Source organism: Aethalodelphis obliquidens, unplaced genomic scaffold, assembly GCF_003676395.1.
Source record: "Aethalodelphis obliquidens isolate GAN/ISIS:26980383/991018 unplaced genomic scaffold, ASM367639v1 scaffold27, whole genome shotgun sequence".
Taxonomy (NCBI): Eukaryota; Metazoa; Chordata; class Mammalia; order Artiodactyla; family Delphinidae; genus Aethalodelphis; species Aethalodelphis obliquidens.
In genome coordinates this window covers 5,256,084-5,272,091 of record NW_020837971.1, presented here as the reverse complement: position 1 = coordinate 5,272,091, position 16,008 = coordinate 5,256,084, and the positions used below count along the sequence as shown (strand labels likewise).

At 38.4% G+C, this 16,008-nt stretch overlaps 2 protein-coding genes across 2 annotated transcripts in view; one reads left to right on the top strand and one right to left on the bottom strand.

Annotated features, from left to right (window-relative positions):
• The window catches only part of CCDC146 (coiled-coil domain containing 146), a 109,549-nt gene that overhangs the window by 15,271 nt on the left and 78,270 nt on the right, over window positions 1-16,008 (top strand). The gene's annotated exons all lie outside the window — the stretch shown is intronic.
• Window positions 7,816-14,622, bottom strand: FGL2 (fibrinogen like 2). Its single transcript, XM_027123817.1, has 2 exons — window positions 13,928-14,622; window positions 7,816-11,161 (listed from the first exon to the last, which is right to left on the bottom strand). The coding sequence occupies exons 1-2, from the start codon at window positions 14,541-14,543 to the stop codon at window positions 10,455-10,457; spliced, it is 1,323 nt and encodes a 440-aa protein (XP_026979618.1). The 5' UTR covers window positions 14,544-14,622; the 3' UTR covers window positions 7,816-10,454.

Genomic DNA, 16,008 nt, shown 5'->3' with positions numbered 1-16,008 from the left:
TCCACAGGTTATTTATCAGAGAAAATTAGTCCATTTCATGAGAAAAACACCAAGAAAGCCAGGAAAGCTGAAAATGGATAATGGCCCACACATGATACAGAGTTTGTAGATAACAGAGATTGTTTGTTTCTTTGTTTTCCTCAGGGAAGACTTTAGTGGTGTAAAGTCTTTACCTCCTTATTGTGGCACTATCCTCAGCAACAGAGATATCATTGGAAATGCTCCTAGGAAAGTGTCCAGCACATGGTTGGCACTCGGCAAGGGAAAGCTGCTTATCATTATGAGTATTCAGAAGCAGAATCGCTAAACAAAAATTAAAACAGGTTACTTGGATTAACTGAAAAAACTTATGATACTCATTACTGAATGGGAAATAAATGTAGGCAAATAGTTTTGTGGCCCCTTCTCTGATAAACTTTCACAACATAAGCACAAATTACTTGCCTCTTGTAGAAGATGAGAAAACCAATTTCCAGAGAGAGAAAGTGAGCAAGTTTTCAGATTCTATATGATTCCAAATATGCTGAACTTTTGTATGAGGGCTTTTGGAATAGAGAAGCAATTCATCTTAAACAGTGTCATCCTTAATCACTCAGAGAAAATCTTTTTTTAAATTAATTAATTTATTTATGTATTTTTGGCTGCATTGGGTCTTCATTGCTGCACACGGGCTTTCTCTAGTTGAGGCGAGCAGGGGCTACTCTTGGTTGCGGTGCACAGGCTTCTCATTGCGGTGGCTTCTCTTGTTGCAGAGCACAGGCTCTAGGCGTGCGGGCTTCAGTAGCTGCAATGTGCAGGCTCAGTAGTTGTAGCTCGTGGGCTCTAGAGCACAGGCTCAGCAGTTGTGGCACACGGGCTTAGTTGCTCCACAGCATGTGGGATCTTCCCGGACCAGGGCTCGAACTTGTGTCCGCTGCATTGGCAGGCAGACTCCCAACCACTGCGCCACCAGGGAAGTCCCACTCAGAGGAAATCTTGAATGCTAGAGATTAAACTTATATTTTGAGAGTTTAGAAAGTTATTATTTGGAAAAGATCTTATTCAAAATAATTTAATAAGCACGTCACACCATGCTATACACATAGTAGGCAAATGATAAATATTTATTGGATTAAGATAATAAAGATAAATGTAATAGCTATTTTAAGGGGCTAAAACAAAAAAAGCTGTCTATTTTAAAACGTGATTTTTTGCTTTCAAAAGAAGAATATATATTCTAAGCATTACAGTGCAGACTTCATTCTGAAAATGGCTAATAAAATAATAAAGATCGGGCTTCCCTGGTGGTACAGTGGTTAAGAATCCGCCTGCCAATGCAGCGGACACAAGTTCGAGCCCTGGTCCGGGAAGATCCCACATGCTGAGGAGCAATAAGCCCGTGCATCACAACTACTGAGTGAGCCTGCGCTCTAGAGCATGCAAGCCACAACTACTGAAGACTGCGCCCTAGAGCCTGTGCTCCGCAACAAGAGAAGCCACCGCGATGAGAAGCCTGTGCACCGCAACGAAGAGTAGCCCCCGCTCGCCTCACCTAGAGAAAGCACACACAGAGCCACAAAAAAAACCGCAAAAAACAAAAGCTTCATGATGTTGGGTTTGGCAATGATTTCTAGGATTTGACACCAAAACCACAAGACACAAAAGTGAAAATAGATAAGTTGGATTACATCAAAATAAAAAAATAATAAAGATCGTTTTGAGTTACTGTGTGAAGCCTAGGAAGATGCTGATCACCAGTTATCTAGATCATGGTTTTAATTTTGGTTTACCCCTGGGACACAGGTGCACTAACAGCACAGAATTTGTTATAGGGAATTAAACCGCCTGAAGTTCTATTTTATGACAATCTATTTTATATAACATTGCTTAAAATAAGTTAGCTATTGGCCAAGTGTGATTTTTGTTGTATTGACTTTTGACTACACGTAAGAGCTACATGTCTATTTTATTTCAATGGGCAGGTTTCCTTGTGTGCTATAGCAGATGTGTTACAAATACCATATATAAGCATGAATGTATATGTACATGTGGGGTATTCGTGTGTGTGTGTGTGTGTGTGTGTGCATGTACATGCATCAACACACCACAAGGGGAACCTACCCATATGCAGAGAACTACTCTCATTTCTACCTGCAGCTGGACCCAACATAAGTGAAAATTCCAAGTCATATTTATTGATAGCCATTCCAGTGTAAGCTCTTTGAAAGCTATTAGAAATACAAGACTTAGGTTACCTCTAATTTGGATAGCTATTGGAGAATGTTTGTGAAAGAAGCAAGTTTTAAGATCATTAATGTCTTAAAAATAGAGAAAAGGAGTAAAACCAGTCTCTGCGTAACTAAAGGTTTATAATCATAGCAAACTAGTGCTCTAATGATTTAAAATGTCCATACATGATTCCTCAAACTTGGGCATTACACTGTTAACAAAGAATGTTTTTTGGTCTATGGCCTAGTTCATATTTCTTTTGCTATATGCACACGTACACACATACACACACACGCACATGCACACACTGTATCCTGCGTGACAACCCTCCACCCTCACAAGCTGATGTCTCCCAGAAGATGCACTATCTGAGGCTTCAGTATGTCATCGCTCCCTCCCTTCACTGTGAAGTGACTGCTTAAGTCAAAAGCAATGATTTGCAGAAATCCATAGTAGAGTAACATAATGGCTTCTAAGACATCTAGTAACCCAACAAAATAGTGTGGCTGACAGAAGCAAGGAAAAGCACATCCAAATCTCAAATAATCCAGAGAAAGTATCTGTTCCAGTAGGAAGAAATCTCTGCCCTCTTCATAAGGAAGCAACCCTGGGACTTCTCAAATGACACATTTACAAGGTGGGTGGATGGGATACGACTGTGCTGGTTCCTCCCTATCTCCAACCCCTTCTGTGAAAGCGTTTGCCCCACGTACACCTATTTACTAGGTTATTTCATCTAGTCCCACAGATTCATTACCATCTATATTCTAGCGACCTAGAGGTCTTCCCTGAACATCACACTAACATCCAAATGCCATCCACTTGGATGTCTTATAGATATTTGAACTGAGAAGATTCAAAACTGCGGGTCCCCACCCCTTACCCGCCCGCGCACACACTTTCCAGACAGCTCCCCCGCGCAGTTCTTCCCCATCTCAGTCAACAGTGGCTCCGTCCTTCAAGTTTCTCAGGCTAAAATCCCGTACTTTTCTGCGATAACTCTAAATCTTTCCACTGTCCACCCCTTTATCTTAAAGATCCAGTTCACTGCAACCACCGTCACTCTCCAAGGTTATTGCAAATACCATCAAACTGGTGTTCATGCTTCAATCTCGTCTCTCAACAGTCTATTCTCCGCTTTTAAAACTGGATGAAATCATGTACCTTCTGTAATCAAAACCCTTACGGCTCTTACCTACTCTGAGTAAAAGGCAAAATCCTCACCATGACTCACAAGGTCTAGATGATCTGGCAGCCCCACCCGCATTTCTTATGTAACCCCAACTCCCCAAGCTCTCTCTGACCTCATCTCCTAAACCCCTCCCACCCGAGACTGTCTGCTTTTCCAGCCTCCTTGCTGACCCTAGAACGTGCCAAGCACCTTTGCACCTGATGCTCCCTTTGCCTGGAGCATACTTCTCCCGGATATCTGCCTGGCTTGTTCTCCTGTATCTTCAAGTCTCTGTTCCAATGTCACCTCCACAGAGAGGTCTCCCCAGACCACCTGTATAAAATAGCACCTTTCCTCTGATACTCCTTATCTCTCCTTACCCTGCTTAATTTTTCATGGCATTTATCATATATTGTTTATTTATTCATCTCTTCTGATTAAATATAAACTCCCTGAGTATAGGGGTCTTGTCTGTTTTGGTCTTCCTTGAAGACCACATCATATACACTCAATAAATACCTTTTAAATGAATGACAGCAAACTCCACTCTAACATTTCTGTCTTCATAAATCTTTTAATTCCAAGACATTTTTGGCTTCTCAACTTTAGTTAATACAAGCTGCTGTTGAATCTAGGTAGGTTTTTTTTTTTTTTTTTTTTAACATCTTTATTGGAGTATAATTGCTTTACAATGGTGTGTTAGTTTCTGCTTTAGGTAGGTGTTAAATAATCAAACTATTAGAACCAAACACATCTGCCCAAACTAGCCCATTGAATTCAGAATTTCTGGTAAATATACCTATATCAATGAACTCGGTCACATATGAAATTCTGTTTTTTCTTCTTTAGTCAAGCAAAACCTCAAAATCTGTCTTTATGCATATCCCCCAGCTTTCTGCTGATATAAATTAGCAAAGTTGTATAAAGGCTTCTCTGCCAGTTTGACTTTATAATTGACCAGAGGGCACGTCTTGCCCTGGTTACAGATCTGGGGATGCTGAGAAGTGGGATGGAGGAGCGTAAAGGAGAATTAAGATCACTCCCTCAGAATGAGTGTTTTTGTTTTTTTCAGATATATACCCAGGAGTGGAATTGCTGGGCCATATGATAGTTCTATTTTTAGTTTTTTGAAAAATCTCCATACTGTTTTCCACAGTGGCTGCACCAGTTTACATTCCCATCAACAGTGCACAAGGGTTCCCTTTTCTCCACACCCTCGCCAACATTTGTTGTTTCTGTTCTTTTGGATGATAGCCGTTCTGACAGGTGTGAGGTGATATCTTATTTGGTTTTGATTTGCATTTCCCATATGATTAGTGATGCTGAGCATCTTTTCACGTGCCTATTGGCCAGCCATTTGCATTTCCTCTTTGGAAAAAAGTCTATTCAAGTCTTCTCCCCATTTTTTGATCGGGTAGTTTGTTCTGTTGATGTTGAGTTGTATGAGCTGTTTATATATGTTGGATATTCATCCTTTACTGGTCATATCATTTGCAAATATTTTCTCCCATTCAGTAGGTTGTCTTTTTTTTTCCAATGGTTTCTTTTTTTTTTTAATGTATTTATTTTTATTTATTTATTTTTGGCTGCGTTGGGTCTTCGTCGCTGCACATGGGCTTTCTCTAGTTGTGGCGAGCTGGGTCTACTCTTCGTTGCGGTGCACGGGCTTCTCATTGTGGTGGCTTCTCTTGTTGCGGAGCATGGGCTCCAGAGCACAGGCTCAGTAGTTGTGGCGCCTGGGCCTAGTTGCTCTGCGGCATGTGGGATCTTCCCGGACTGGGGTTCGAACCCGTGTCCCCTGCATTGGCAGGCGGATTCTTAACCACTGCGCCACCAGGGAAGCCCTCAATGGTTTCCTTTGCTGTGCAAAACCTAAGTTTAATTAGGTCCCATTTGTTTATTTTTGCTTTTATTTCCTCTACTTTAGGAGACAAATTCAAAAAAATATTGCTGCTATTTATGTCAGAGTGTTCTGCCTATGTTTTCCTCTACAAGTTTTATAGTATCCAATCTTACATTTAGGTCTTTAATCCATTCGATAGAGAATGTTCTAATTTCATTCTTTTACATGTAGTTGTCAAGATACATGCACCCCAACGTTCATGGTGGCATTATTTACAATTGCCAAGATATGGAAGCAAGCTAAGTGTCCATCAACAGATGAATGGATAAAGAAGATGTGGTATATAAATACAATGGAATACTACTCAGCCATAAAAAAAGAATGAAATTTTGTCATTTGCAGTAACATGGATGGACTTGGAGGGCATTATGCTAAGTGAAACAAGCCAGACAGAGAAAGATAAATACTAAATGATATCACTTTTATGTGGAATCGAGAAAATACAACAAAATAGTGAATATAACAAAAAGAAGCAGACTCACAGACATAGAGAACAAACTAGTGATTACCAGTGGGGAGGGAGGAGGGGCAATATAGGGGTGGAAGAGCAGGAGGTACAAACTATTGGGTATAAGACAGACCCAAGGATGTACTGTGTAACATGGGCAGTATAGCCAATAGTTTGTAATGACTGTAAATGGAAAGTCACCTTTAAAAACTGTATTAAAATTTTTTTTGAAAGATTACTCCCTCAGGAAAGAAGACAACAGTGCCTTCAGCAAGAAGCCCTCTATCTAATGTGGGGGAGGGACCACTCCAAGGCGTCACGCAGGCTCAGTCACATTTGGGAATTCAGGGGACTCCGAGTTCTCCAAGTACCCCCAATTTCCCTCACTCCTATTCTCACTTCCAACTCTTCCCAATCAATAAACAAAAGAAACCTGGCAGAGCTATGATTCAGTAAATATTGCAAATTGGCAATGCACAGAATGAAATTCGAGTTTGGATTCAGCCAACTCTCCTTGTTACCTCTGGGGAGAGGGAGGACATTGGAATTGAAGGTGGTTTGCAAAGGGGTCTTTAGTCTAAGCTATAATTGAAAAAAAAAATAAAAGCATTTATGCATTTGGTATGATTAAAATTAATTTCAAATTTGCAATACGGTATAAGTATGAAAAACTACTTTTTTCTTTAGGAACTCAGCCAGGTAGAACAATCACTGTCTGGCCTAGTACAACCATACTCCTCTGCATGATATATACCCAGAGGCATGTTCCTAGAACCCCTTCTAAAAGTTTGTCATTCTTATGTATGCAATGCTATAGTATATGTGATCCTGTCTTGCCATCTCCTCCCCTGAAGTCAATCACTTCTAAACCGCATTCACAATCTCCCAGATCCTCAGATTTGATGGTACCTACTCCTTCCCCAGTTGTAACTCTGGCTTCTTTAGACTATAGCTCTTCATCTATGGTAACATATTCATGAACCACTTTGAGTAATAACACTCTTGTCTCAAATTTCCTTTACATCCTAGCCTAACAGATTGATTTTAGGGTAGAACCTAGACGATTATGGAATAATGTAATATATAATAAGGAATATATAGGGCGGTATAGGACCAAAGAGACAAGGCACGAAACCCCTCCTGATGTCATCAGGAAAGATAATTATTTAGGATGATGATGATGATGATAATAGATATGTATGTTCTAGGTGCTTTGCATATGCTATCTCATTTAATCGTCTCAATAACTCTATTCTACTGTTATCCCAGTTTTATAATTGAAGGAACCAAAGAGCAATGAGATTAAGTGATTTTGCCTGTTTTCACACAGCTTGCAAATAATGGAGCTGAAATTCATACCTAGTTAGTCTGGCTGCTGAGTCCCTGCTCTTAATTACGGATAATAAGACAAAACTCAGTGGAGGTCAAGGATGCCATTCTATCTAGACCAAGGGAACAGTAACAAAAAGTAATGAAAATATGAGAGAATATGGTTTGTACTAGAACAACAAGGCATTCAGTTTGGCAGAAGTGTGAGTAGTGGCAGAAAGGACACTGAAAGGGTAGGCAGAAATCGGTTCACGAAGGGGCTTATTTGCTGGATTTTATCATATACAAAATGAGGAGCTGTTGACAGGTTTTAAGCAGGAAAATAACATGATCAGAATTGTATTTTTGAATAATCCCTCTGGCAGTGATATGGAGGATGGATTGGAATAGATTCAAACTGGGGGCACAGGTCACTATTAGGAAGGGCTTGCATTATCCTAAGAGGATGATGAGGGCTAAACCAGAACAGCAACAAGAATGACGGAAAAAAGGGGAGAGGAGTTGAACGCTGCAAAATGAAACTGAAACTTCTGTATTTCAAATGTGTCAACAGTATTCTAGAGGGAAATAAGATAATGGTGTTCCTGTATTTGTCTCTGTCTTCCTGTTAATGAAATAGTACTCATTAAAGTCTTCACAGAGTCAAAGATATTGTCTAGTTAGGTAAACATTATGCAAGTTTTCAGCCAAGAGTAAATATATAAAAATTATTTTACAAATAATACTTAATGTTTCTGCATTGAAGAAATAAATAGATGAGAAGATTAAATCTTTTATTTCACAAGGCTTTTAAAAGACACAAAACATAAACCTATTTATACATAAAGGAAAATAAGAATTCTAAGCAAGAGCTTATCATGACGACATTACCCATCATTCTTTACCTTTAAACCTTCTACCCTTTCCTTGGGTAGCCATTCAGAAATAAGGACCAGTGAATTTTGTTATCTGGATGTCTTTTATCGTCGTAAATTTAAGCTCTTTATTTACTGGATGAATGTGTCATCATTTCATTTAGAGCATTACTACTTATCAGAAAATCCGATTTTTTTTCTGTGATACGTGAGCCAGTTCCATTTGGAATTTCTAGAGGCCTAATTTTAGTCAATATTTTCAAAGTATGATAAAGCTCAGAAATAATTTGTTAATTAAGATAACAAATATTAGCCAGTAAAATGAAACCGAGACAAGACTCTAAAATAATGTATTTGTTAGTAGTCAATCCACATTTATGAACATTAGCATATATTAGTGAACAGTTATGTTAAGGCAAAAGACTCTCTCAGATATAATCTATTTCCATCAATATGTTAAAGATTACCAAAATCTAAAATATATTTTATAATATAATAAGTGACATGAAATGATTTCAGAAAGGAATTTCTATGTTACAGAGTTTGTTATTAGAAAGGTACCATAAAAGTATAATGGGAAATAAAATTTTACTTAATATAAGGTGGAAAGATAGAAAAGATAAGCTTTTAAGTATTTACATAGATTAATGAATTATTTGCCAAATTCTCCTGAAATGATACCTAGTTCCTATTAAATCAGTGGACACTTGCTATATGAGCTATTTTTCTTTAGAACTGTATTTTTTTAAGGAGTCCGTTTTTATCAAAGAAATTTACCTAAACTTATACATATATTAATAGTTATATATAGTAAGTGAAAATGCCCTTATCTGAAATTAATACATTGTATAATATCAAAATCTTCATAGTCTTTTTTAGAAAACAGAAAAGAGAGAGAAATAAAGAATTAGTTACAACATTTACATTTGATGTATTATTGAGTAGATATGAAGCCTCTGAAATCTACGATATTTTATATTTTTGTCATCACTTAATTCTATTTGCATTTCTCTTGCTTTAGTATTTTAATAGTATTAATAATATAGTTTGCATCATGTTTACCTGAACACTTTGTATGTTATATATTTTTAAAAGAATATCTTGCTTCTTTTTGATTAGAATTTTCTATAAAAGACATTAGTTGAAAAATTAACTTCTTACCTAAAGTTACTATCCTCCTTAATCATTTTCAAATAATGGGTAAAGCTGCATCTTTGTGAATTTATTTTTGAAAACTTGGTTACTTTAGTAGAAACAGACACCAGAAATTGAACGTTGAATGTATTTCTATGACTCACATACAGTATGGTGTATCCTTTTCAAATTTTATCCTAGAGCACTTTTTTAAACGTGCATTAGAATACAGCTGTTCTCTCTGAAATGGTCCCTTTTTACAATGGTGAAATTTAACAAACTATTTTTATAATCTTTTGAATATCATTTTTGCATTCTGGAATTAATTAATGAATTATAAAAGTTCCAGATACTTTTGTTTTGTTAAAAAAAATAAACACCCGTATTTGAATCTTCTGATAGCAAAACAAGCAATATACCATTTAGGGTTGAAATATATAATATTTGAACTACGGTTCTATATATTTCAAAATTCGTATTTTTTTATAAATAGATTTATCTATTTGTCCTATAAAACATAGCTTTCTATGAACTGAATCACTTAATGATATTATCGCTTTGGATATAAAATTGGCCTACATATAAGTGCTTCACTCCTCACCCACACCTACCTCTCCAAAAGAAAGTCTACCAGTAGTCTCGCACAGTAGTGAGCAGTCTTAAATTAAAAACAATTGTGCATTAGAGCAAAGGAAGATATTTTTCATGTTAAAGCAGTTTTTACCATCAAACATCTAAAGAGTTATAAACTATGAATGAATTACCTTTAAACCATGGTCTTTAAGGTTAAATTCATTTTCTGAGTGCTCTTAGGAGAGACATTATGCTATCACCTTTTAAAATATTTTAAATGATAAAATTCTACATTTCACGAATAGTGCAGGGACAGGTTTAATTACGTATGTTTCCCTTTGCTTGGGAATTAAAATGCTGTAAATGCCATAAATTGAGTAAGTTTATCTCAGAATGAGGAATATGTAGAGACAAATAAATACCCAGTAACTATTTATAGCCTGAAAAGATGCGTTTAAGTCACAGTCAAAATACAGGTTACTTGTGTAAAATCTAGCCTACTGAATAAACAAGTATTTTTTTAATTAGAGTGAGTAATATGAGTAAAAATTTTTCAAATAAGAGACATTAAGAGAATTATAACTCTACTGTGTGATTCTCAATATTCCCAATTGCTTGCAAGTGTTTATTCGGATAACAGCGTAACAGCAACAAAGGACTTCTTTAAATGGCATATTTTTCAGCTTTATTTCAAACGCTGTATAGCATAAGAACCCATTGCTCAGAGAGAAATTTTAAGCCATGGAAAAAGAGTATGAAACATATTCCAAAGTGCTGAAGGAATTAATTGCCCTATTAGGTAACGAATACCCAAAAGAATTGAGCATTAGTGATTTATGGCTTAAAGTGCTTGGGTCTGATCAGCATTTTGACTTCTTTGAAGGAGGACTTGTAGCCACCAGGTTGTGCCTCACTTATACCAGGCCAGGTCCCCCAGAAAATCCCATTTCGGACACCTCTGTATTTCTGGTGATAATATTTGCCATTTAAGTTTGCAGAAAGACATGCATCAAACCACCAGCCTGAACTGTAGTAGAGCCCACAGTTCCCAGAGGGGTATCGATCGTTGTCTCTATCCGGGGTGGTGAAAAACTTCAGATCGTGGTTGTAATGTTTACTGAAACGTAAGGCATCTCCAGCTGTGCCATTATAGTTACCAATGTGTAAACGGTATTTGAGAAACTCGTTGGCCACATAAAAGTGATCATACAAGGCATAGAGTTTGACACCGTTAAAGTCTTCAAGATCTATTCTTAGAATCATGTCCTTACTCTTAGTCAGAAGATGGATTTTATCGTTCCCCAGCCAAAATTCTCTTCTGGGGTTTCCAAAGCCTACTTTGTAGTCTTGCCATGTTCTGCTGAAGTTGGTGCTTCCATCAACACGTGCCTGCAGCACTGTCCAGCCTCCCCCCATGGTCTCCATGTCACAGAAAACTTCGAAGCTACTATTTTTGGGATCCGGTGTAACTCTGTAGAGCTCACTGCTTCTTTTGCCTATCGTGTAGTATTCAGAGCAATCTTTATATATAAGATGTTGAACTGCAGGGGTAAAAAAAGAAAGGCATTGGATTTCGTTGATAAAAACTAGGCATCTAAAGAATTCTTTATATGCACGAAAGCAGTTTTATAATTTGATCAATGGTGATAATGAAACCTTGCTCAGCTAAACTGACTTGAACCTGTTTAGCAAATGCTTGTTAACGCCTCAGAACAAGAACCTGGCGTCATAAAGCAGACAAAGCTCCCCAGCACAGTCTTGGTTGGTCATAATACTGACAACACCACCAACAAACAACAACAAGAAGACATAAAAGTGATAGTTTCAGTAACTCAGTAATATTTAGTGAGGGCTCCGCATGTGTTCTAGGGATTCTTGATAACATTTTCACACTTAATCTGCACATGAACTTTATGATGTAGATATTATTAACAACCTGCTGGTGAGAAAGAATATTAGGCTCAAAAAGGATCCGTGGCTTGTCCAACTTCACAGAAGCTTTAAAAGGCAGAGCCAGGACAGAGCTCAGATCTGGCTGGCTGCAAAGCTTGTCCTTGTGACCACTGCATCCCTTGGTCCTGAAAGTCAGATGATTCCAACGCTCCTAGAACTGCATTCCATGTATACAGAGGAAGCACAGGCTCCTATATCCTTTCACCTAAAGAGGCTGATAGACTCCACTTTCAGGCAGTGTTATAGGATCGTTCTAAATGATTTATTAAAATTCTAAAATACAGCATTGATCAACATTTCCATTTATTTTACCTGCTTGACAGTTAGACACAGAAGCTTAAGTTCTTTTTAAAAACTTCAATAATATACCAATATTCTTACTCTGAATTTATTATCCAGGAAAATATTTAGCTAGTGTTTCCCATGTCTGGTTTCTAGAAGGAAACCACAGGTGATTATGCTCAGGATTAGTGTAAAAAACAGTTAATGTGGTTCCGTAGGAACCAATACAGATATTTACTCCAAAATAATTTTTAAAAAAATTGGTACTGGATCAGGCAAGTTTAATACAAGACACTTATGAGCCACAAATAATCTATTCATCTGTACTTAGAACTCAGAATATTCAGATAGTTCCCCAAAACTTAGTAGAAAAAAAGACAGTAGAATCTTGTTCTTGTCATTACAAATTGCCATGCAGTACCACATCTAATGTTCACCCACGTACGTCACCTAAGATGTGAAACTCTGCCTTGCAATGTGCAGGGCACATTTAGATGCAGGCTTTTGGGAGTATTAGCAACAGTGGTCCTGGAATCTCCCAAATACCTTCACTGGGTAGATTCCCTGGGGAATCTACCTAGGGAAGATGCATGAGGTGCTTGTTTCTAAGGGCCATGATCTCTGCTTCAGGCACCATATCCCTTCAACCTCACACTCATGCAGAGATGGCTTTCCAAAGTGTGATAAGACCACCATCAGCAATGGTCCCAGAAACTCATGTGGAAAAACCAGGGTTTGGGGGAACCAGTGCCACAGCTAGCAGTTCGTGGGCAGAACAGGCAGTTAGGTTTATGGCCTTTAACATATACTTATTAAAGCTAATTCAGATTATCAGCAAATAATCTGGATCGGAAGATGGGTTCTATTGTTACATGCTTGAATTCTAGTGAAAGAGAGGAAGAAATAAGAATGTATTCCTTCCCTTACTGGCATGCCAAAATGCCCCTTAAAATGTTTTTGGGCCACTAGGTCTAAAAGCAAAAAGTTTTGCACACATATGAAGCCATATAGCTGCTTTTATCCCATCTATAAAATCTCCCATTTCCACTAGACATTCGGGATTATGAACTGCAGATTACTTGCTAAAATCTTTCAGAGGTCTCTTGTTGCCATATAAGGAGCAGTCACCTGACCACACAAATAAACTGATTTCCAAAGAACAGAGTACAACCCCAAACACTGCCTTAACTCTACTGTTTTCAAACACTTCAGTGAAGAGAGAAATAAGTTAAACTCACTGAAACATTAAGAAATTCTCTTAGAATATTACTCTGCCATAAAAAGAAATGAAATTGAGTTATTTGTAGTGAGGTGGATGGACCTAGAGTCTGTCACACTGAGTGAAGTAAGTCAGAAAAACAAATACCATATGCTAACACATATATATGGAATCAAAAAAAAAAAGAAAAAAAATGGTTCTATAGAACCTAGGGGCAGGGCAGGAATAAAGATGCAGACGTCGAGAACGGACTTGAGGACATGGGGAGGGGGAAGGAGAAGCTGGGAGTAAGTGAGAGAGTGGCATGGACATATATACACTACCAGATGTAAAATAGATAGCTAGTGGGAAGCAGCCGCATAGCACAGGGAGATCAGCTAGGTGCTTTGTGACCACCTAGAGGGGTGGGATAGGGAGGGTGGGAGGGAGACTCAAGAGAGAGAAGATATGGGGATATATGTGTACATATAGCTGCTTCACTTTGTTATACAGCAGAAACTAAGACACCATTGTAAAACAATTATACCCCAATAAAGATGTTTTTTAAAAAAAATAAAGAAAAGAAATTTTCTCCCTCCACTTCTGTTTGTGTGTAGCTCTGGCGTCAGCAAATAAGATCTTTGAAAGTGCTTTCTAACGCATACAGAACTCATGATTTTTTGTAATTAGGTCCTATTCCTTTCTGTGGGCACATGTGCAAAGATAATAGTTTTTTCTGTATCACCTTGATGAATAAAAGGCCTAACTTATATAATTCATCCTTTATTTAACTTATATGATAAGGTTAATGTTTATAGATACTGTCTAGCTATATAACATTCATGAACAAATGATAAGAAAACATTATACATACCTGGACGTGACTGTATTTGTTCTTGAGTGGGACACTTAGATGAACATTTGCCATCCAAACTATTGACAACAAATGTTAGGTTTGCCACTTTGCTATCAACATAATGTTCTATGTTGTTCATATTTACAAGATTCAGCTTCTCCAGGCGACCCTGAAGCACGTCAATCTCCTCCTTGGCATCCTTAAGGTCAGAGGACAGCTTGTTAACCTCGCTCTCTAACTCTCTAACTCTGTTGTCACCAGCTTCTCCCAGAGCTCCTGTGCCGGGTAACAGCAGTCCACTTCTGCCCAGGTCTCGGTTGTCATCAGCCTGCAGTTTGCAGTCTTGGCAAGACTTCTTCAGGCTCTTTACAATTTCCTTGAGGTTCTGGACTTCTTTGAACACCTCCTCGATCCTGCCAAACTGCTTGGGGAGCTGAATAGTCAGCGGGGGCAGGTTCACCTGGTAGGGACAGTCGCCTCCCTCCTCGCATTTCGCTCTGCTTTCTAGTCTCACCGGGCAGGCGTCCTGGGCTGCTTCATCTTTAATTTCCTCTGTTGCATTGTCTGCCACAACCAAAAAACCATAAGCAGCAAGGACAGCGGAGCTCAGCCAGCACCACTTCGCCAGCTTCATCTTTGCGGTGGCGCTCGCCCCAGCAGGGAAGGGGGCCGGGCTGGAGCTCTTTTTAAGAGCTGCAGCTGCCTTCCTGAGTCAGGCTTTCCGTGTTCTCAGAAAAGGGCGGGAGCACGTTGCATCACCAGTCTCAGAAACACGGAGGAAGAGGAGATCGTCCTCATCAAACTCAGTGTGCCCCAAACTGTTATTTGTTCTCAATCAAAACCACCCGCTTTGGAATTCCTGCAGTTGGTCAGATGCACATACTCAACAAGTTTCACTTTCATCTTTTATTTTTAAAAAGCACAAGAAAAATCTTGAATCTTAAAATAATTATACTTGAAGTAAATCATTTCATGATACTTAACTCCACAGTGGGGTAAATAGTTTTTAAAGATAAAATTGAATGTGCTAGTTATCCAGATTATGTGAAGGACAGAAATGTTACAAAAATGGAAACGGTTCTTTTTCCTTCTGGGAATGGGGCATTGAGAATTCTGTATTTTCTTCACGTTGTGCTTTCAGGTGAAATCTCATGCACTTAAAATTTTACATATAATGAAGTTCAGCTTTCTGGTTCATGCAGTGAAATTTGTTTCATCTGTTTGAAAAGGGAAGAAAACTGGTAGAAAAAAAAGTGCTGCTTTCTATTTCTCCAACCACCGCATAGCACAGGAGGAATGTCTAACTGACAAAAACACCATTAAAATACATCCTTGCCTTTCATCAAAACCAGCAGCCTTCTCCTTTGCTCTTCACCAACTCTGTGACTGTACTGTCCTTCCACATCTGCCAAGTACGAATCTCTGAACTAGTCTGCCCCATCTTGGTTCTGATTCTTCTTTTGTCTCCGGCATCTTTGCCTTCCCTCCCCGTGGGCAGCCATAGCAGTCCCCTCTCTGTGTTTCTGCCTCCGCAGTGGGCCCTCCACCTGGTCTCTGTGTCACTTGCTATGTCACTGCTTTGCCCCAAACATGTCTGCATTCATGACTTTTCATACTTTTCAAACCTTTTTTCATGGTTTTCAAACTCTTCTCCTGAGAGGCTGAGGACAGGAAGGGGGAACAGCTTCTATTGAAGGAACCACCTCCTTTTATTTTACATATTGGCGTCTCATGTAAGGTTTCTTATTAAAAAAGGATTTTATTGTTTTAAAAATAATTTCAAAATTATGGCTAAAAATCTAAATTCTTATTGTATTATTTAAAGTGCTCTGTAATCTGTCTCTTATTTATTTCTTTAACCTGATTTCCTATGATTTTTCTATCTACTCCTTCATTCCAGCCAATCGCTCCCATTCAGCCTAACTATTCATGTGCTCTAAATGTGTCAGGCTCACTTTACACTTCCAAACTGTATTTACTCCTGGATATTCAGGAGGCCTAGATTCCACCCCTGCATCTGCTTCTTATTGGATCTATAGATCATTAACTTTGCTGAGCCTTGGTTCCTGGAACTGTGAAGGAGAAATTTGGCTATTCTC